The sequence below is a fragment of the Lithobates pipiens genome, unplaced genomic scaffold (genome assembly GCF_037356315.1).
Source record: "Lithobates pipiens isolate NorthernLeopardFrog02 unplaced genomic scaffold, aLitPip1_a1.2 Scaffold_16, whole genome shotgun sequence".
Classification (NCBI taxonomy): domain Eukaryota; kingdom Metazoa; phylum Chordata; class Amphibia; order Anura; family Ranidae; genus Lithobates; species Lithobates pipiens.
This window is the reverse complement of record NW_027507748.1, coordinates 308,326,471-308,348,630: the sequence shown is the minus strand read 5'-3', so window position 1 is coordinate 308,348,630 and position 22,160 is coordinate 308,326,471. Positions and strand designations below refer to the sequence as shown.

Sequence of the window (22,160 nt, the reverse complement as noted above, 5' to 3'; positions counted from 1 at the left end):
GGCTGGTAAGTATGGCTCTCCCTGCCTCGTGGGGTGAGCAGCTGGGCATTCCCTGGAGTTTTGATTCGGAGGGCCACCTCACTTTCCTATCTAATCTCCCAAGTCCCTATCACCCCCCCCCCCCCTCTGAGGGAGGTGGCTGCATGTGCTGCGTGTGTGTGTTGGCTGGTTTCTCACCTGTGGGGGCTCTGTGCGGCTGGCATTGGTCCTGGTCCCCGTCTGGGGTGTCCCAAAAGTGTTTGTGGAGGTTGTTCTGGCTGTAGGCAGGCAGCACATTTCTAGTTTTGTTCTGTCACCGCATGGCGCTGTCTGGCGGCCATCTTGGATGTGGGAAAGCCTGTATTCCCCTGGTGAGCTTCAGCAGTCATCTTCTTTAGGATCTCCTATTACATTGGCAGCCATTTTCTTGAAGCCTGAGTGCTCTTTTTGCCGCTGTTCTCTTGTGGCAGCATTACATGTGCTCTCACTTGCTGTTTCCTGTGTCCACTGTGTGTACAGGATGCTGGATGGCTCCTTGCTGAAGCTAGCTCTGCAGAAGGTTTCACCGCTGTTATAAGCAGCCTCTCTGCTACTGGGTCCCTCCTAGGGACTACAGGCACTGCTAGTGGCATTCACAGAACGCCCCAGGTTGGTGAGTCTAGCGCTAAGTACCCCACCCCCCTCCATGCAGCAGCAGGAGGTTGGGACCTTCACTGTCCTAAGTCCCCTTGCAGGTGGCAGACAGGCTAGGTTCAGCATGGCTTCAGAAACTGGTGTTTCTTCCCCTGAAATCCAGGCTATAGCAGCCAGGTCACCTGCGGATAGCGCGGTGCGCGTGGACACCCTGACGGCGATCCTTGACTCCTATTTTGCTAAGATAGAGGTGGCATGTGGAAGGAAAGGTGCACATAAGAGGCCCCTGTCCTCTGGGGAGAGCTCTGATGCAGACGCGGGCCCTGCTGTGGCTGGTGATCCCTGCTCTGACCTATCGGACGTGGCTGACCAGGACCATTTGGACAGTGAGGATGATTCCCCGTCCGGGCGCGACAAAGCGCTTGTTGGAGCACTCATCACAGCTGTGTGTGATACCCTGAAGATTCAGGGGCCAGCGGATCCCTTTGCTGATGTACCGGTCCCACAAGCCAGCACGTTCACCTAAGGTGTTTCCGTATTTGACTTATTTTGACAAATTCATCTACAGGGAATGGGGTTGCCCGCAACAGACCTTTTCGGTTCCCAAAAACTTGGCGGTGCTTTACCCCCTTTGAAGACAGCCATCTCAAAAAGTGGTTGGCTCCTCTGGTCGTGGACCCCCCCAGTATCTAGGTTAAATAAAGTAACCACGATCCCGGTTGAGGGGACTCCTGCATTCAACGATCACACGGACAGGAAGGCCGAGGCGGTGGCTCGTTCCTTATTTACGGTTGTGGGGTCAGCCGTGCGACCTGTACTGGCATCCGCACTGGTGTCGCAGACACAGAGTGGGCAAAACGTTTGCTCCGTGAATTGGCAGAGCAGAACGCCTCCCCTGTCTGCGTGGAGCTAGCAGACCAACTAGTGCAAGGCCTTAAGTATGCTTGACACGGCCCTGGATACTCTACCACTGTTATCCAAGGCTTCAGTGTCAGCTGTGGTGCTGAGTTGCCTAATTTGACTGAAATGCTGGTCTGCTTACCAAGCATCCAAGAAAGCCCTGACGGATCTTCTCTTCCCTTGGCGCGCGGCTCTTTGGAGCCTCATTGGATGACATTAAGAATGCCACTGGTGGTAAGAGTACACTACTCCCACAGGCCAGGAAGGCCAAGGAGCCTCGCCACAGGCAAGGGCCCTCTTTTTCCGCTCGCAATCAGCTTTTTCGTCTGCCCGGTGCTTCGGCAATATGCCCCCAGCGCGACAGGATGCCCACGGACGGTCAGAAGCGTCCCTGGAACCGCAAGCCTGCGACCAAAAGTGCTACAGCATGAAGGTTTGCCCCCTCCCACTTATCGGGTGGGGGGGGGGGGTCATCTTCGGGAGTTTGCAGCCCGGTGGACCTCCCGGTTATCCGACCACTGGGTCTGCGATCTGATTTCCACAGGCTACAAGATAGTTTCTCTCTTGGCCGCCAAACAGATCCTTCCCCTCGAGCATACACATGTCCCCGGTTCACAGGGAAGGCCCTGTTAGGAGCAGTAAGGGACTTGCTGAATCAGGGGGTGATTGTATCGGTTCGGGAATCGAAACGCTTCCAGGGGTTCTACTCAAGTCTGTTTGTGGTTCCCAAGAAGGAAGGGGTATGTCCAATCTTGGACTTAAAAGCCCTCAATCACTTTGTAAAGGCGCAGAGGTTCAGAATGGAATCTGTTCGCTCAGTTTGTCGCTGCACTCCATCAAGGGGACTTCCTGGCGTCCTTGGGCATCCAGGATGCTTACCTGCACATACCCATTTGCCTTCAGCATCGAAAATTTCTGCGATTGGCAGTAGGGGAAGCCCACTACCAGTTTGTGGCTCTTCGTTTTGGCCTGGCATCAGCCCCCCGAGTCTTAACCAAAGTACTGGCTCCAGTATTGGCGTTGCTGAGGCAGCGCGAGATCTCGATCATGGGTTACCTAGACTATCTCCTCCTCAGAGCATCTTCCGCCTCAGAATTAGGAGGATGTGGCAATCTCCATGCAGACCCTGTAAGAATTTGGGTGGCTGTTGAACCTAAAGTCGGTGGTTGTACCAACTTGGAGTCTGGAGTACCTGGTATTGCTGTTGGACTCCAGGGGAGCGAGGGGTTTTCTCTCCTCAGACAAATTGCTGATTCTCAGGTCTGCGTTCAATCTGCTGATGAACCGCAAGTGGTTGTCGCTCCGCTTTAGCATTGCGAGTGCTGGGACTCATGGTGGCTTCCTTAGAGGCAGTACCTTATGCCCAGTTCCACACCAGAGTCCTGCAGAAGGAGATATTGACAAAATGGGACAAATATATGCTGTCCCTGGATCGGCAGATCCAGGTGAGCCAACCAGTCGGGGATTCCCTGATCTGGTGGTTGAGGTCCCTGGTGATTCAGTCAGGAAAATGTTTCTTCCTCTGAACTGGATGGTGATCACTACAGACGCCAATCTGTCCAGCTGGGGTGGAGTGATGGGGCTTCAGTCGGCTCAGGGCCCCTGGTCGACGGAAGAATCCAAGTTCCCGATCAATCTGCTCGAATTGAGAGCGATCAGGCTGTGCCTCCACACGTGGTCAACGTGTCTTCGAAAGGGTGTCCGACCAGGATACAGTCGGACAACACCATGGCTGTGGCGTACATAAATCAAGGGGGAACAAGAAGCTCAGCCGCTGTTCGGGAGGTCGCTCACATACTTTGGTGGGCAGAGTGACACGTTCCGGCCCTGTCAGCCATTTACATCCCGGGGGTGGAAAATTGGCAGGCGGACTACCTGAGTCGTCAGATGCTGGACCCAGGAGAATGGGTGTTGCATCCGGAGGTATTACAGCTGCTTTGCCTGAAATGGGGTACGCCAGAGGTGGATCTCTTGGCCTCCCGTCTCAATTGGAAGGTGCCGAGATTCGTGTCCTGGACAAGGGATCTGTGGGCAGACGCGCTGGTGGCTCCGTGGGATCAGTACCAACGAATATACGCCATTCCTCCACTAAAACTGTTGCCACGTTTACTTCGCACAGTGGAAGCCGAGGAGATTCCAGTAATCCTGGTTGCCCCAGATTGGCCTCAGCAGCCCTGGTGCGTCTGGTGGCAGACGCTCCCTGGCGACTTCCACTGCGGGAGGACCTCATATCTCAAGGTCCAATCTTTCACCCTGCTTTACCATCGCTGGCTTTAACGGCATGGCTATTGAGAGCCAGGTGCTGAGGAACTGGGTCCGTCTGACTCGGTGATTCCAACTATGCTGAGGGCGTGGAAAGCTTCACGGAAGATATACCATCGTACCTGAAAGACATCTCCATGTGTGAGGAGAAAGGGTGGCATCAGCGCTCCTTTTCTATATCAAGGATCCTGCTGTTTCTTTAGCATGGAGTGGACCAGAAATTGGCGTTGAGCACCATTAAGGGGCAAATTTCAGCCCTGGAATTTTCGACCTTGTCCTGCAAGTCGCCTTATCTGGTCATCCACAGGGATAAGGTGGTGTTGCGTCTGCAACCGTCCTTTCTACCAAAGGTGGTTTCGGCCTTTCATATCAATGAGGACATTGTATTACCATCATTGTGTCCTAAGCTGAAGCACCCCAAGGAGGTGGCCCTTCGCGCTCTTGATGTGGTTAGGGCTCTGAAGGTGTACTTGTCTGCCGCAGCTCCCTTTCAGAAGTCAAACTCACTGTTTCGGGTGGCTGGTCCTAAGAAAGGCATGGCGGTCTCGTCGGCCACCATTTCCAGGTGGATCAGACAGATTGTAGTCCAAGCCTACGCCTTGAAGGGGCAGGTGCCCCCTTTCCAATCACGGCCCACTCTACAAGAGCAATTGGAACGTCTTGGGCCTTCCGGCACCAAGCTTCTGTCGCTCAGGTGTGTTTTAAGCGGCGACCTGTTAGTCTGTAGAACTTGGTAAACGTATGGACAAGGAAGACGTCAGTGCATCGGATGATGCCTGTTTAGGCCGCAAAGTTTTGCAGGCGGCCGTGTAGTTGCAATTCAGCTTTTTTCCTGGTTTTTCGATAAAAATGCAGTACTGTTTGTTAATGCACTGTTGCATTCCTTCCGCAATGTTGTGGTTTTGGGGATCACTCCTGTTGAGGATGCCTGGTTATATGGTGGAGTTTTTCCACACACTGCTGATATGCCAATTTTTTTTTTTTTTTTTTTTTTTTTCTCCCACCCCTCGTTTGGCACTGCTTGGGGACGTCCCAGAGAGGAGCTGTCGGTTGGTGAATATAAGAGAAAATAGGATTTTTATACTCGCCGTAAAAATCAATTTCTCTGTAATTCACCAACTGCCACAGCACCCTTTTTTTTTTTTTTTTTTTTTTTTTTTCCCTCTCTACACGTTATACTGCTTTTTGATGTACTGAAGCTGCTGGGAGCAGTGAGGAGGGTTGATAGCACAGGGTCCGCCCCCCCGGGGCAGGATTAAAAGTTCTGTGTATTGTGTAACAATTTTGCCTAGTTCTCCTAATGGCAGGCTATACAACCCATTTAGTTAGAGAGGAGCTGTGTCGGTCGGTGAATTACAGAGAAAAGGATTTTACGGTGAGTACAAAAATCCTATTAGCCGATTGGGGATTTTTCCCTTTCCAAACTTGCAAGTGTTTGTTTCAATCACTTCTGTGAGGTGTCTCTCTCAATTGGCAGCTTTGTCCTGTAAGGAACTTTTTCTTGTCTTGCACAAGGACCAAGTCTTTTTGAGGTCCTGAGCCGCCTTCCCTTCCATGGTAGTTTTGGCTGTTCACCTTAATCCAGGGCATTGTGCTTCTGTCCCTCTGCCTGGCCCCAGTAAATCAGATTTCTCTTGTCTGGATGTAGTTTGAGCTGTGTATTTACCAAGCAGCCACTTCCTCCATAAGAGACAAACTGACTGTCATTCCTGATGGTTCCAATAAAGGGGAGCCATCTTTTCATTCATTGTTTTTGCCCACTTCTCAGTTGGACTGCTTTTGAGGTGTCCCAATTGTCACTGAATCTGTGTCCCTAATGAACAAGAGAACATTTTTACAGCAAATACTAAAAGTTTTTGGAGGTTCACTATGGGGCCCGATCCCCACCAGTGTTTACAATTTTGCATTCAAAACTATAAAACTGAGGCATGCTGGTAGTTGAAGGGGACAATTCTGTCCCATCAACCTTCCTGTATTTTTTTTTTTTTGCCTTTTTAATAGTAGGTGTCTTATGAACGGTAACTTGCAAAATGTGTAACCAGTCGTGACAGGTGCTTTTAGGTGCTCTGATTTGATGGGTTACTGTTGAACCCGAAGTATATAATGTAGCCAATCCTATTTTATTTTTTTTATATTGCAGACTTCCTAATTTTAAGTGGTCATTAGTCACCTGATTATCTGAAGTAGTTGATATAATGCAAACTTGCATGCAACTTGTATGAAGATCAGAAACTGGTTATCTGTTCCTGGCCTTTAGAACATATTTGGACAAAGCTTGCTTCATTCGAAATGAGAAATCAGAATGTCACATTATTGTGATGAAGAATCTAGTACATCCTTACACAAAGCAGAGATTTAGAATGTTTTGGAAGAGAAAAAAAAAATATATATATATATATATATATATATATATATATATATATAATTTGTGTGTTCACTTATTTGTACATTATGCTTTTGTTACAACTGAGCAAACTACATATGACAGTGTGCAATTTTTAACATAGGTTTGTGTGCGGGTTTCCTCCTTTCTTTTTTTTTTTTTTTTTCAAATATGTATAACTACATTTATCTTTTTAAACTAGATGAGCTTTGACCCAAATCTTCTCCACAACAATGGACATAATGGGTACCCGAATGGTACGTCTGCATTGCGTGAAACTGGCATAATTGAAAAATTGCTTACATCCTATGGATTTATTCAATGTTCAGAACGCCAGGCCAGACTCTTCTTCCACTGCTCTCAATACAATGGAAACTTGCAAGAACTTAAAGTAGGAGGTAAGAAATGGTTAGAAAATTGCAAGCTGCTGTTTCATCGATACTATTTTTTTTTTTTTTCTTGGAGGTACCCCCCGACTTTCATGTTCTAAAAGTATATGTTAATTCTAAGGGTATAGCAATACTAAGGGGAAGCAATCTGGCCCCCAATCAAAGGTGGAACTAAACGGTGTGGCTAGAGACAACTTTCCTGCCAACTGTTTTGTTTATGCAACCACAGCAGCTGCATGAGTACCCCAACAGTGACTGCATGTAATTAAACGCCATCACTGTTCAGCCCTCGATTCTCTTGCTTTCTATCTTGAAATCGAGTCAGGTAGTGCCCAGAGCCACACATGACCTCAATTTCAGGCAATTCAGCAGAAATTTGAGCAGGGTATGACCAGCCTTCACAATAAACTTCTTCTTTCAACCCCTTTTTGGTCTCTTAATATACACTTGAAAGCAGTTTGGTTATATTTCTGCAAAACATTGTTTCAGGTTTTTCTGTAACAGCTTGTGCTGTGCAGTCTTATCTCAAAGTATGTGATAAAGAAAAAAATAGTTCTACAGCCCCTGGATATTCCTATAACAGCATGCACCCTGAATCACCTCAAGATGTAAGAATGTGTATAAGTGTGCTACGCTGTGAAAACTATGTAAAAGATCTGTTTTTCATATAATCTTACAATAAAGATCTCCCTCAAATGTGCGTGTGTGTGTGTAATGTGTAAATGTATAAATATATATCCCCCCCCCCCCCCCTGCTTTTGCTTGGTGAAATGGCTTTCTCATGAAAACAGTCAGTGGCTACATAGCTGCTGTATTGCTTTCAGAAGCAGGAGGGATCGTGCCCACATGCAGAAGCGAACGCATACATAAGTCATGCACCCATATGTAAACTGTGTTCGCACTACATGTGAGGTATCGTCAGAACAAAAAAAATTCTAACTCTAGACCTACTTAAAGGGCCAGTTCACACCAGACGCAGTTCCCTTCAGTTCCGTGTGCTTTTTTTTTTCTGCACTAAAAATGCATGCACAGTGTTTTCAATGTAAAAAAAAGCACACGGGACTGAACGAAACTGCGTCTGGTGTGTGAACTAGCATTAACTCTAAACTGGTAACCTGTGTAGTAAAAAAAAAAAATATTGAAAGCGTCGCCTATGGATATTTTTAATTGAAGTTTTGTCACCACTCTAAAATACAGATTTAAAATTTGTAAACAAAGTTGCAGAAAAGGCTTGGCCAGCAAGTGGAACCACAAATATCCATAAAATGTGGTTGTGAAGCTGGGTCTTGTGGTTCCTCTAATTTGCCTATGCACTCTAGTGGAAGGTGAAGGCTTGTGTCTTTTCACTTGGAGCACACTTTCATTGAAGCGTGATTTTGTACTATTGGGGTTTCTCTTCACCTTTTGGACTTCATTGGAATATTTCCCCCCCCCCCCCCAACAACCTTATTTCTATGTAACCTATAAACTGTTTGAGTAATGTGAGTTTTGGCTAAATGTCACTTTTACACTTGCACATTTTTTTTTATTGAAATGCTCTGAGATTTCTATAGATCTTAATGTAGTTTTCAGCACAGCACATTCTGATCTCAAATCAAAGTGTTAGGACTACAGAACACCACCTCCTTGTTGCATGAGAGGGGTTTCTAAAACGCCACCTGTCTAAGGGGACTGTCTTGCACCCCTCGTAGATGCAGTATAGTGTGTGCTGTCACACTGACAGGACCTGTTAATGGTAGAAGCCCCAACAAAAATAGAGCCTGAAAATAAATTTGCCACCACATCTAAAGAACTAAATAGCTGCAATGTTTTTGTTACTGTTTTTAGTTTAACTGAGTGCATTTTGACTTTTGCAGCTATATTTAGGTAGCGCCCACTTTATTTTGTTGCCTTGTTCCCATACACATTTCAAGAACTCGCCAACTAAAAATTTTTCAACGTGCTTAACGTAAGATTTGATGGTGTTGCTTAAATGGCATACATCAGGATTTGAAATTGCCAAATGGCTAAAAGCTTACAATTTTAATGATTCTGCCATGTATTTAAGAGATTAACAAAGGCAGACCTGTTTAAGGCTGGGTTCACACTGCTGCGGGTGGGAGATCCGGATGTGATTCGCACTGCAGTGCAAATCACATCCGATCTCCGTAGCGATGCGAGTTCAGCCATACAGATAGTATGGCTGAATTCGCATCGCTCCCGCCGCAAACTCGCACAGGACCCTTTTTTTGGTCTGCAGCAGAATCGGATCGCATGGGTGTTCACACCATGCGATCCGATTCCTGTGCAGATCGCACTGCGATATGCGGACGGATCTGGGGGTGTCATTAACATTTCATTGACACTCCCAGCAGTCCGCATAGGGCAGTGTGAACTGCCGGCGGGAGGCATGCTATGCGGGAAAACGCCACGGATTCACGGCGTTCCCACATCGCTATGGTGTGAACCCAGCCTCAAGCCATCTGTGTGACAACCATGAACCATGGCTGCCCTCCATATATTCAATGAAGAAATTAGTGCAGAAATGAATGGACAGGAAGTGGTTTTCACAAGATTACCAGGTGATAATAAAGGGGGGTGCAGGAGAGGCCTGAAAATGAATGCAGACACCACATCGAAGAACTTGGTAAGCTGTAATATAACATTTTTGGGTTTAAATATTTTAATACTGCAATTGCAGTTAATAATTTAGTTGAACTGCTAATGTTCTCCAGGAAGAAAGTGCTAACGGACAAGTCTAAACTCCCATACAGCTCAACTGTGATAAGGGCTCTACCCAGATTCATGTTATATGGGCCCCATTCACTTCATGTAGTGGTAATGCACGTTCCTGCTCACAATATTTCTTGCAAGATTTACACACTTTTGCATATTGCACACAGGACAACCCAAAGAAGCTAATGTACCAAATTTTTGGCACTCAGCCAGGCATGTTTTTCCGCAATATATTCTCTCCCTCTCTCTCTCCTCCCCCCCCCCCCCCCCTCCCTCCAAAATAACGCAAACATACAGCCATTAATGTCTAAACCGCTGGCAAAAAAAAGGGAGTACACCCCTAAGTGAAAATATCCAAATTGGGCATAAAGTGTCAATATGTGTGGCCGTCTTTATTTTCCAGCACTGCCTTAACCTTCTTGGGCATGGAGTTCACTAGAGCTTCAGTTTGCCACTGGAGTCCTCTTCCACTCCATATGACAATCTCACAGAGGTGGTGGGGGTTGAAGACTTAGCGCTCTTCCACCTTCTATTAGAGGATTTCCCACAGATACTGAATAGGCTTAAGGTCTGGGAACATGCTTGGCTAGTCCATTACCTTTACCCTCAGCTTCTTTAGCAGTGGTCGTCTTGAAGGTCTGTTTGGGGTTATGTTGGAATGCTGCCCAGTCTTCGAAGAGAGGGGGATAATGCTCTGCTTCAGTATGTCACAGTACATGTTGGCATTAATGGTTCCCTCATTAAACTGTTGCTCCCCAGTGCCAACAGCACTTGTGTAGCTCCAGACCATGACGCTCCCACCACCATTCTTGACTGTAGGCAACACACTTGTCTTTGTACTCCTCACCTGGTTGCCGCCACACACGCTTGACACCATCTCAACCAAATAAGTTTTATCTTGGTCTCAGACCACAGAACATAGTTCCAGTAATCCATGTCCTTAGTCTGCTTGCTTCAGCAAACTGTGGGCTTTCTTGTGCACCATCTTTAGAAGAGGCTTCCTTCTGCAACAGCCATGCAGACCAATTTGATGCAGTGTGCGACGTATTGTCTGAGCACTGACAGGCTGAACCCCCCCCACTCCTTCAACCTCTGCAGCAATGCTGGCAACACTGATACAGCTATTACCCAGAGACAATCTCTGGATATGATGCTAAACATGTGCACTCAACTTCTTTGGTCAACCATGGCGAGGCCTGTTCTGAGTGGAACCTGTCCTGTTAAACTACTGCATGGTCTTGGCCACTGTGCTGCAGCTCAGTTTCAGGGTCTTGGCAATCTTCTTATAACCTAGGCCATCTTTATGTAGAGCAACAATATTTTTTTCTTTGCTAAGAGGTGCCATGTTGAACTTCCAGTGACGCGTATGAGAGTGATGAAACCAAATTTAACACACAAGTCACATGACACCGGGGAGGGAAAATGGCTAATTTGGCCATTTTTAACTTGGGAGTGTACTTGCTTTTGCCAGTGGTTTAGACAATGGATGAGTTATTTTGATGGGACAGCAAATTTACACGGTTATACAAGCTATACACACTACTTTAAATTGTAGCAAAGTGTAATTTCTTCAGTGTTGTCGCATGAAAATGTTTCACCTTCATGCATAGCATAGAAGGTAAGAAACTTGTGCCTCTACTGCCACTATGTGTGTGTGTACACACACACACACACACACACACACACACACAAATTTTATTTTGTAGGCTGTAACTTGAAAGTCGCATGATTTTGCGGCTACGATTTCAGGGAATGCTTGTGTAAACATGAGGTCTATGGACCTCCACTCGCATAAGTCAAACCAACGTAGTACAGTGACTACTTTGAAGTCGCACAGATATGAATGATTATCATTGGGAATCGTGAAACATGATTTGTTATGCGACTCTGATGTTCAAAGTCGCACAAGTGTGAAAGGCGGGTGCTTGCTGTTAAGAGTATTGGAGATTACATCTAGCTATGTTTCTATGTGATTATGTAATGAGTAGCAAGCAAGTGGATTCTGATCGCTCATTCTCCTTCCACCACAGATGATGTGGAGTTTGAGGTGTCATCAGACAGACGTACTGGCAAACCAATCGCTGTCAAACTGGTAAAAATAAAGACTGAAATCTTGCCAGAAGAGAGAATAAATGGACAGGTTTGTGTTTCGATGTCAATTTTTAAATGCTTTCTTGGTGTAAAGTACATTTTTAGGTTTGTTATGGCTAGCTTTTTGATATTTCTTAAGCATCCACATTGGTCTTTTTAATCTGACGAGCAGCCTCTTGACCAATAGGAAGGTGGCCTTGTTTAATAATAAAAAATATATATATTTTTTTATTTAAAGAATGTTACCCTAACATTTCATGTGCCTATCATCTACTTGCGTTTTAAAAAGTATCCTGTTCTCGTTGTATTCCTTCCTTTGTGTGAAATCCCTGGTCTTCCTGCCAGTCCCTCTGCTTACCCATTTCAATCTGACCACTTGTTATGGCTGTGTTTGGGAGAACAGCCTGCCTTCTCTCCAGTGATCAGACTAGGCTCCCTTATCCCCCACACCCCTATGGCCATTCACTGGGAAGAGCGGTGTACTGCGTGTTTGTGTGATTTTTTATTTATTTTTTTTTCGTTTTTTTCGTTTTTTTTTCTCCACACCGATTTCTCTAAAACTGGCCGTAGACTGAGCATTTTTAAACAAAATGTCTTTGGAGAATTTTTATACAAATTTTCATAACATTTGTTTGCCATTCAAAGATATAATTTGCTTTTTAACATTTGATTTTGGAATGAATGCAGTTTTACCAAAATGAAAACTACTTTCACGGTTTGAAAAATTTCTCCCAACAAGCTGATTTTTCTTTCGGTTCTTTCAAATTTTCTCTATGGTCTTCTGCCAGTTTGGCCCACCATTGAATAGAACCATGAACAAACCTGTTTTACAATCTTCTTTCCACAAGAATTTTTGTGAGATATTCTACCCATCTATGGGCAGCTTTAGACCCTTATGCAGCTGAGAGCAGAGACCGCGAATAGTGTGATTGCGTATATATTACAAAAAATAAATAAATTGATATTTCCTTATACACAACCGTTTTTTGCCTTTCATATCTATTTTAAACTGAATAGGAGGTTTTACAGGGTGAAGGTTCACATATACTTTAGGCATAATGTCATCCTTGACCATGACAAAGATTCTTTAAAATTTATTTTAATATTCTTGGGGATGGTGTAGGTGCGTGCTTTGTATTTACTGTGTACTTCACTGTACAATTTAAGGTGGTAGAGTACAGAAATTCCCTGTTAAGAACTGTGCTTTAGCTGTCAGCATAGCTGACAGATCTTTAGACGGGTAACTTCTTGCCATAGTAAGTTCCACCTACTTGCGTTCAAGTTGTGCTGTACTGTTCTTGCATCATGGTGGATTGCATCATTTTAAAATTTGAATGAAATGGCAGGTGATCCTCTGCACATGAGAAATGTTTTGTTTTAAGTTGCTAACTCCTATAATTTTACTACCTTCATAATTCAGTGTTTATTTTCATGTACAGTGCAGTCTGCTTAGTATTGGCCTACTTTTGTTCCCAGGTTGTTTGCGCTGTGCCTCAGAATTTGGAGAGCAAGTCTCCAGCTGCTCCGGGTCAGAGTCCCTCAGGGAGTGTGTGTTACGAACGCAATGGGGTAATTAAGAATTACTTTTTTACCTGTAAAATTTGTAATTCTCTTGGCCTGTTTTGTGATTCTCACACACACCTGCCCCTCTGCTTAACCAGCAGGGTGACACCATTGTTTACTATAGTAGCTTCTGTGTTGCATGCCTACTCACTGAGCTAAGACATTTTGGGTTGGATGGGACTGAGGGCTACCTATGCTCTTCATCTTTTAGGCTACCTAGGTATCTCAATGTTTACCCCAAGTAATCTTATACATGTTTGACAGCATTTTGCCTAATTTTACTCAATGCTGACTGAACTTTGTGCTCACTTTATCTAGATAACATAAGTTGTCTATGTAATTGATGGGATTTAAGTTGTAATGTGTGTTGTGTGGGTGTTAAAAAAAAAAAAAAAGTTTTATTTATTGCTGGGCTAAAGGATGGGTTTTTAGATTTACCTGGAGTTTTGCATTAAATCCCCACTATCTTGCTTGTGTTCTAAACTGCATGGCTTACATGATGGGGCTGGAACAATTTGGACCCTGGTAGAGTCATGATGGTAGCTATGACACCTAATGGTGTTCCTGGTGCCCGTAGGTCTGTTTTTTAGATGTTGCAATTTTATGCAAACTCTAAATGTGTTTCAATTTATAAAAAGCTTTTAACTTTTTTTTATTTATTTATTTTTTGGTCCTAACAGGAGGTGTTTTATTTAACCTACACCCCAGACGATGTCGATGGGAATGTTCAGCTTGAAACTGGAGATAAAATAAATTTTATTATTGACACAAACAAGCAGTAAGTTGCAGCCTAAATCTCCTTGCTATTCTGTTTTGAAATCCTTAATACTTTGGAGCGGAGAGTATTCGAGTTCCCACGACATGTTTACTCTTCCCTAAACTATCCTGAGATGATGGTATTTGGTGCTGCATATCGGGAAAGGCGGGCCTTATTTTGCAGCCTGGATCTAAACCTCTGTTACTATTGCATTCCCATGCTACGTCTCTTAGTTGTGTGTGTTTATTTTTTTTCCTTTTTATACATGTACTGGGAAATTCTTGAAGGCAAGATATATGCCAGTTCACAATATTATATGTTCCATAACCTAAAAGGGCTACATTGGGTGATATTTACAGCAGAGATGCCCCCTTTTTATTTTTGTTTTTTGCTGAGGTTTTTTTTTTTTTAAAACTGACCCACTTCTGCAGTCCAACTTCATTGTTCACACAGGTTACACTCCAGGTACCATCAATCCATTTTTATATCCAGCAAGTAGTGAAATGACTGTACCTTGAAAACCTTTCCCATGTAACTTTGTTAATATTCCTCAGCATGGTGCTCTATGATGTAAAAAAAAATCATTGCTAGTTTTCAGACTGCACTTTCTAACGCATTTAGTCTCTGCTAATCATCGGGAGCCAATTTGTGTGGTCACTTGACAGGTCAGGTTTGTTTACAAACAGACCTTCCTGTTTTCACAACCCACATCAGACTAAGGGCCCCCTGCTGACATCCGCTTACCCATAGGAGTCAATGGCTGCCCTGCTCGGATCCACCTGAAAAACGGACAGGCGGATCTGTTTGGGCTTGTCTTGTGAAAGGGGTCTTAAGATGGCGGTCCACTTCTTTTTCTTCTTCTCCCCCCCCTTTTTTTTTTTTTTTTTTTGTTCTGGTTAATTTAAGACATATTATCACTAGTACTTCTTGCTGTATTTTCAGTGTAAAGTGTTATTTTCTCTTAATTCCTCCAGTTATTACTGCTTGCTGACTGCCCGCCGTTGTTATATGTTGGTACTTTGCAGAGGGCTATCTTTGTGGTGGCAGCAGTTAGCTCCCATAACACCAATATCCTCTTCAGCAGGCGGCCTCGATTTCAAATAAAGGTGGTCTCTGCAGCTAATTTGCCGCAAGATCACTTATCTGTGACTGGAGAGCAGCCATACCCGCCACACTACGGTGCCCTCTGCTGCTTACTGGAGGAGGCGATCGGGTCCTGTGAGGTATGGAGATGAGTGGGGGGATGATGGCCCCTCATTCTTCCGTTCATAGCATTTATATTTTTATTGCATTTTAGTGTAAATATGAGATCTGGGGTCTTTGAACCCAGATCTCATTTTTAAGCGGTTCTGTCATGCTTTTTTTTTTTTTTTTTTTTTCTCTCTATTACAGGTGATGTTTACAAAAAATTGTTTGAGGGTAAAGCTAAAATTTTAAAAAATGTCTAAAAGTGTCCTGCTTAGCTTGCTGCAGAAGCAAATGCATACGTGAGCAGCGCCCGCATATGAAAATGGTGTTCAAACCACACGTGAGGTATTCCCACGATTGTTGGAGCAATAATTCTAGACCTCCTATAATACAAAGCATGCAACCTGTAAAAATTTTTTTTTTTTTTTTTTTTATATATATAAACGTCGCCTATGGAGATTTTTAAGGGTAAGTTTGGCGCAATTTTGAAGCGTGACATGTTGGGTGTCAATTTACTTGGCGTAACATAATCTTTCACACTACAAAAAAAGGCTTTACTTTTACTGTTTTCATTAGTGTATTTATTTTATTTTTTTAAAGTGCCCTTGTAAGACCGCTGCACAAATTTAGTGTGACAAAGTATTGCAGCGACTGCTGCCATTTTTTTTCTCTAGGGTGTTAGAACCCCTCCCAAAAATAAGCGCCATTTATTTATTTTTTAACCTGCCTTATAGAGGAAGTCAACCCTTCTGAGTTTTTTATTTCCTCTGCTTTCCCCTGTCAAGTAAAAGCACTAGCCTATTATGCGACACTTACCTGCAAACTGAGCCCGCATTGTCACCGCTGGTTGCCGCATCCATCTTCACCCCCCTCTTTCTTCTGGGGCTGCAGACTCCAGCTCTGTGACTGTCCGGAGACGATTGACGTCGCTTCCTCACGTGGAAGCCATCAGTCACGGCACGGAGGGCTGTTTCTTCACAGTGCATGCGCTGATGGTGGCTCAAGCTATTGTGGTAAATGTCTCCTAAACCGTGCAGGTTTAAGGGATATTTACAGTACCTACAGTTAAGCCTTATTACAGGCATTCCTGTAGGTACAAGTGGTGTAACTAGGTTAACAACCACTTTAATGTTTATAGTCTGTCATACAAACTTTGTAATGTGCCTTGAACATGGGAAAAGCTGCTTCGTAGCCCACTTGTTTTTGTTGAATTTAACCACTTAAGGACCTGCGCATGTAAATGTACGTTGGCACAGACGGGCACAAGCACGTACCGGTACGTGCTTGCCTTCCAGCGGGTGGGGGGTCCAATCGGACCCCCTCCCGCTGGCTGGGGCAGTGCGTTTCGCTTCAGGAGTGGTCCGGGATGAGAGGATGGCCATTGGTTTGTGGCCATCCCCTCTTGATCGCTCCTGGCGAATGAGAAGCTTCCCCTGCCTGTATAGTGTAAACACAGGCAGGGAGGAAGTGATGTCACTCTCCTTGGGGGTGGTCTTTTTGACCGGACTGCGAGGAGAGCAGAGATGGCAAGTGCACCAACACTACACTGACATGTAGGTACACATAGGCACACAAATCGCCCCCCCCCGTCTGTGTCACTGATTGCAGTGATATCATTTATTTACTGATCACTGCATTTAGTGTCAGTTGTGACAGTATACAGTGTCAGGGCAGTTAGTCTTAGGTCCAGGGTAGCCCCCTGATTGCCCCTAGAGTTAATCCTTTCACCCCCTTTTGCCAGTGTCACTAAGCAATCGTTTTTATGATCGATGCATTATTGTCTCTGGTGCCGCTAGGTAGCTAGTTATATTTTTTAGGTTCACCGCCAGGTTTTTATAGCGTTGGGTACCCCCATATACTACCCAATAAAGGTTTTAACCCTCTGATTGCCCCTAGAGTTAAACCTTTCACCAGCGATCACCGTATAAGTGTCACTGGTGATGCTGGATAGCCAGTTACTTAGGTTCCCCGTCAGGTTTTTATATAGCGTCCGTGACCCCCCATATACTACCTAATAAATGTTTTAACCCCCTGATTGCCCCCAGGTAACCCCCTTTTGCCAGTGTCACTAAGCAATCGTTTTCTGATCGCTGCATTAGTGTCACTGGTGCCGCTGGTTAGCCAGTTAGTTATTTAGGTTCCCTGTCAGGTTTTTATATAGCGTCGGGAACCCCCATATACTACCTAATAAAGATTTTAACCCCTTGATTGCCCCTAGTTAACCCTTTCACAAGTAGTCACCGTATAAGTGTTACGGGTGATTCTGGTTAGTTTGCTTTTTTTATAGCATCAGGGCACCCACCATTTATTACCCAATAAAGGTTTAACCCCCTGATCACCCGGCGGGTGATGTCAATTAGGTTTTAGGGTCAGATAGGGTCCACGTCGCCCCAGGCAGCGCTAGGTTAGTGCCAGTACCGCTAACACCCACGCATAAAGCATACACCTCCCGTAGTGGTATAGTATCTGAACAGATGAAGATCTGATCTGATCAGATCTATACTAGAGTCCCCAGCAGTTTAGGGTTCCAAAAAAACGCATTGTTAGCGGGGTCAGCCCAGATACCTGCTAGAACCTGCGTTTTGCCCCTCCACCCAGCCCACCCAAGTGCAGTATCGATCGATCCCTGTCACTTACAAAACACTAAACGCATAACTGCTGCGTTCGCAGAGTCAGGCCTGATCCCTGCAATCACTAACAGTTTTTTTTGGTAGCTTTTTAGATTTAAATCCTGAAGGCGGTGCTGGGTTTTCGGGGTCCCGTACACGGTTAGGCTCCCAAAAAGTCCCCCACATGTGGTATCCCCATACTCAGGAGAAGCAGCAGAATTTATTTTGGGGTGTAATTTCACTTATGCCCATAGCATGTGTGAGCAATATATCATTTAGTGACAACTTTGTGCAAAAAAAAAAAAGTTTGTAATATTCCCGCAACTTGTGGCAAAATATAAAATTTCATGGACTCAACATGCCTCTCAGTAAATAGCTTGGGGTGTCTACTTTCCAAAATGGAGTCATTTGGGGAGGTTTTGTGTTATTTTGGCATTTTATGGCCTTCGAAACTGTGATAGGTAGTGAGTGAAATCAAAAATTTGCACCCTTAGAAATCCTGAAGGCAGTGATTGGTTTTCAGGGTCCCGTACACGGCTAGGTTCCCAAAGTCTCATATGTGGTATCCCCGTACTCAGGAGAAGCAGCAGAATATATTTTGGGGTGCAATTTCCACATATAACTATGGCATGTGTGAGCAATATATCATTTAGTGACAACTTTTAGTAAACTTTTTTTTTTTTTTTTTTGTCATTATTCAATCACTTGGGACAAAAAAAATAAATATTCAATGGGCTCAACATGCCCCTCAGCAATTTCCTTGGGGTGTCTACTTTGCAAAATGGGGTCATGTGGGGGGGTGTACTGCCCTGCCATTTTAGCACCTCAAGAAATTAGATAAGCAGTCATAAATTAAAAGCTGTGTAAATTCCAGAAAATGTACTCTAGTTTGTAGACGCTATAACTTATGCGCAAACCAATAAATATACGCTTATTGACATTTTTTTTACTAAAGACATGTGGCTGAAGACATTTTGGCCTAAATGTATGACTAAAATTTAGTTCATTTGATTTTTCTTATAACAAAGTAGAAAATATCATTTTTTTTTTCAAAATTTTCAGTCTTTTTCCTTTTATATCGTAAAAAATAAAAATCGCAGAGGAAATCAAATACCATCAAAAGAAATCTCTATTTGTGGGAAGAAAAGGACTCAAATTTCGTTTGGGACAACATTGCATGATCGCGCAATTACCAGTTAAAGCAGTGCAGTGCGAAATTGTAAAAAGACCTCTGGTCCTTAGGCTGACAATTGGTCCGGGCTTAAGTGGTTAAAGTGGAAGAAAGGCCATACTCTAACTGCTCTTAAAATGTTCCTTCCCCCCTCCCTGTTTCCTGCCTAACCTGTATGAAAAAGTGTGTGCTTTCTTATTCAAATCCAGTCACGTGATCTTGCAGCTTTGGCTTCTTTGTGTTTTAATGAGCGGCTGCCTATCAGTCTATAGGTGACATCACAGCTCCTGGAATTTTCAGTTATTGCCAAGTGCTCCCTGAGCCAGAGCTGCAGCTCGCATTAACCAGGTTGGAGTGCATTAAAAATGGGAAAGCACACAAATTATTATTTATTTTTTTATTTATTTTTCTCTGGTTAGGCTGGATAGGTAGATAATGGTGAGCGAAAGTTGTGGTCTGGCCTCCCCTTCCAAAAAATTTAAGTCAGCAGCTACACATACTGTAGCTGCGGTCTCCTAATATTAGGACACTTGCCTGTCCTGAAATCCAGCGATGTCGGCAACCCATGCTGTTAAGGGAACTCAATGGTGAAGCTAATGCACCTATGCGCAGCACACTGCACTCTTTCCGGGCCAGCAGCAGGGGAGGGAAAAGGAGGGGGGAGGGTGGTTATCAGATAAGCGTAAGTTCCACTTTTGGGTGGAACGCCGCTTTAAGAATAGTTTAGATAAAGGCTTTTCTTTCACTCCAAAGACTAGTATATATTCCCAAATTGTAAATGTTACATTTTACATAGTGTTAACCTTTTCTTCTTCTCCATATTTAATCATGTATTTTTTTTTTCCCCATTTTCTTTGTAGCACTGGTGCAGTAAGCGCTCGAAACATTATGCTGCTTATGAAAAGGAAACAAATGCGTTGCCAGGGTGTGATTTGTGCCATGAAGGTAAATTTCAAGTCGATGGGTACTAAAATTTTAGTAAAAATGCATGTTTGCTATAGTGTTGTACCCTTCCTAGACAGTATAGTAAAAAACGTACAACCTGGGCCCTCTTTAACACAAAACTGAATTGAGGGAATGGAGGTTTGTGTTCCACATAGGAAAAGTTTTTATTGTAACATGTTCCAGCTCTTGCATGTTCCTCTTCCCCGCTCCCTGCCTCAGTGTGACAGCAAGCGGGGCATCTTCTACCTGCACCCGCTATCACAATTCAAGAACCACACGGCCATGTGAGATTCAGCTCGCATGGCTGTGTCATTTATTTAGTTTTCTGTGAATGAATAGACTAAAATTACTGTGTGCCATGATGGCAGCTTGTAGTTCTGAATGGACTGCAAGGGCACTGATTAATGCTCTTAATGTTCATTCACAAGCCCTGCAGCTTGTAAATGGCCCATGTTGGAGGTACAGGCTGAAAGCTGTCTGTAGAAGCCGGACATTGTACCCCTTATCCAGTGATCACTGGTGCAATGCTTTCCAGGCTCCTTGTACTTCTTAAAAGGTGAACTTCTTCTTTTAACACAGGAGTAAGCAACCTTAAAGAGGTTACAAAAGAAAGTGTTTGAATGACTGGCACCGTAATAATCCCTCTTTTCCCAATGTGATTAAGTGACAAATGGCACATTCAAATGTATAGAAAGACAATTCAAATCTAATATGGGGAGCACAACAGATACAGTAAGTCAGGCCAGAGTTGTTGAGGCCTTGATGTGCTGTTGGGTCAAATCTTCCCTACATGTTTCACCATTACAATGGCTTCGACATGGGACTTGACCGACAATATAAAATAAGTTACTACAAACTTATTTTATATTGTCGGTCAAGTCCTATTTTCCCTGAGGAAGCTATTGTAATGGTGAAACATGTAGGGAAGATTTGACCCAACAGCACATCAAGGCCTATACCACTCTGGCCTTACTATATCTGTTGTGCTCCCCATCCCTCTTTTCTAAACCCTTTCTTTTGTAACCTATTTTTGGGATGAGGTGCCGTATCTGAAACGGACCCCACTGCCATTCTCTTCCATTTTTAACCTTAGAGGTGTGGCGATCTACCTGAACAACATTGGAGAAGTCAGATCACTGGGCAGTGTCTCTTCCTCACACATGATGTAAACCTTTAATTGCCATACTACTGTGCCAATAAGGTGGTGAGGCTATAAATTAGCACAGTGCTGAATGTCTCTACCTATGAGAAGGGAGGGTGTGTGCCTTTTCTCTAATCAGCTGTATGCCCAGGCTTCACTGCACTGCTAACCAGGAAGGGAAAAATCTAACATGATGTGCTCTTTTTAAGCCGTATATGAAGACAACAGATATACATGTAAAACTTACGTAGGGAGATTTGTTTAATCTCTGGGCATCATCGTAGACTGTTCAATTCACTGGGTACATGTGAGGATTTACATCCACTTTAAGCCACTGCTGCTTTTGGTGGCTGCTACCGACTGATGATCAGGATCCATTTGAGTAAATGGGGCCACTCTGCAAGCTGCATGCTTCTGCAGGGTCCAAAGGGATTAAAGCGGGTGGCATGTTTGCATGGTCCATGTGCAGAGCCTGCCAGAAAGTCGGTGCATCGCTAATCACAGGCGGTGAGACATTGCCCCGATGCACGGCTGCAGAGATCGGGCAATGTCTCACTGCCTGTGGTTATTGCAGCGCTGACTTTCTGACGGGCTCTGCATGTGGACCATCCGAACATGCCTGAGCTCATCCTTAGAGGTGAGAAAGCAACACCACGCTGCCTGCTTTAACCTCTTGTTTGCTGTACTGCAAAAGGTTACAGGGCACTTACAAAGTGGCCTCATTCACTTCAATGGGTCATGTTTGGCAGATGCTACACCAGTCACACATCAGTGTGAAAGCAGCCCTATACTATTAGGCCCAGTGTATTGCTTTACACTAACATGTAACTCTTTCCTGCTGCTGGCAGCACTCTGGAGCCCGGAGGGTGGAGTGTAGCTGGTATCTTGCTCCCTACTATAGTTCCAACTTTACAAGTAGTCCCTCTGTATTGCACTCTGATGCTCTGGGATGGCGGATCAGCAAGACTAGATCGTGATCTACTGGTAGATCAAGAACTACAGGTTGTCAACCGCCGCTTTAAAGTGGTTGTATACTCAAATTTTTAACTTTTACCTACAGGAAAGCCTATAATAAGGCTTACCTGTAGGTAAAAAAAAATCTCATAAACCTGTACGGTTTAGGAGATATTCCCCTCGGTATGCGCCGCTGACCGCAGCGGCGCATGCGCACAAGGGGATTCTCGGCCTGAAAATCCGGCAGTGGCCGACCGGAATGAAATCTCCCGCGCGCATGCGCTGTGAGTGGCCGGAGCCAAGATACCCGGAAGAAACGCAGAGGGAGCATGTCGGCTCCCTCGGCGTGGATCGGGCCAGATGTCGGGGCCTCGTTCTAAGGTAAGTATTTCATAATGAGCTAGTATGCGGTGCATACTAGCTCATTATGCCTTTTGCTTTGCAGGTTTAAAAAAATAATAATAATAATTTGCGGGTTTA

The 22,160-nt window shown here is 44.4% G+C and overlaps 1 protein-coding gene across 8 annotated transcripts in view; it reads left to right on the top strand.

The window, feature by feature from the left end:
* The window catches only part of CSDE1 (cold shock domain containing E1), a 127,653-nt gene that overhangs the window by 38,505 nt on the left and 66,988 nt on the right, over positions 1–22,160 (top strand). For 6 of the 8 annotated variants that reach the window (XM_077481605.1, XM_077481600.1, XM_077481602.1 and 3 more), the window contains 5 exons: positions 6,360–6,555; positions 11,292–11,401; positions 12,829–12,921; positions 13,596–13,693; positions 19,501–19,585. In XM_077481605.1, coding sequence (XP_077337731.1) covers positions 6,360–6,555; positions 11,292–11,401; positions 12,829–12,921; positions 13,596–13,693; positions 19,501–19,585 — 582 coding nt within the window. The remainder of the gene's footprint in view (positions 1–6,359; positions 6,556–11,291; positions 11,402–12,828; positions 12,922–13,595; positions 13,694–19,500; positions 19,586–22,160) is intronic. The other 2 variants (XM_077481601.1, XM_077481598.1) reach the window with 1 other exon arrangement.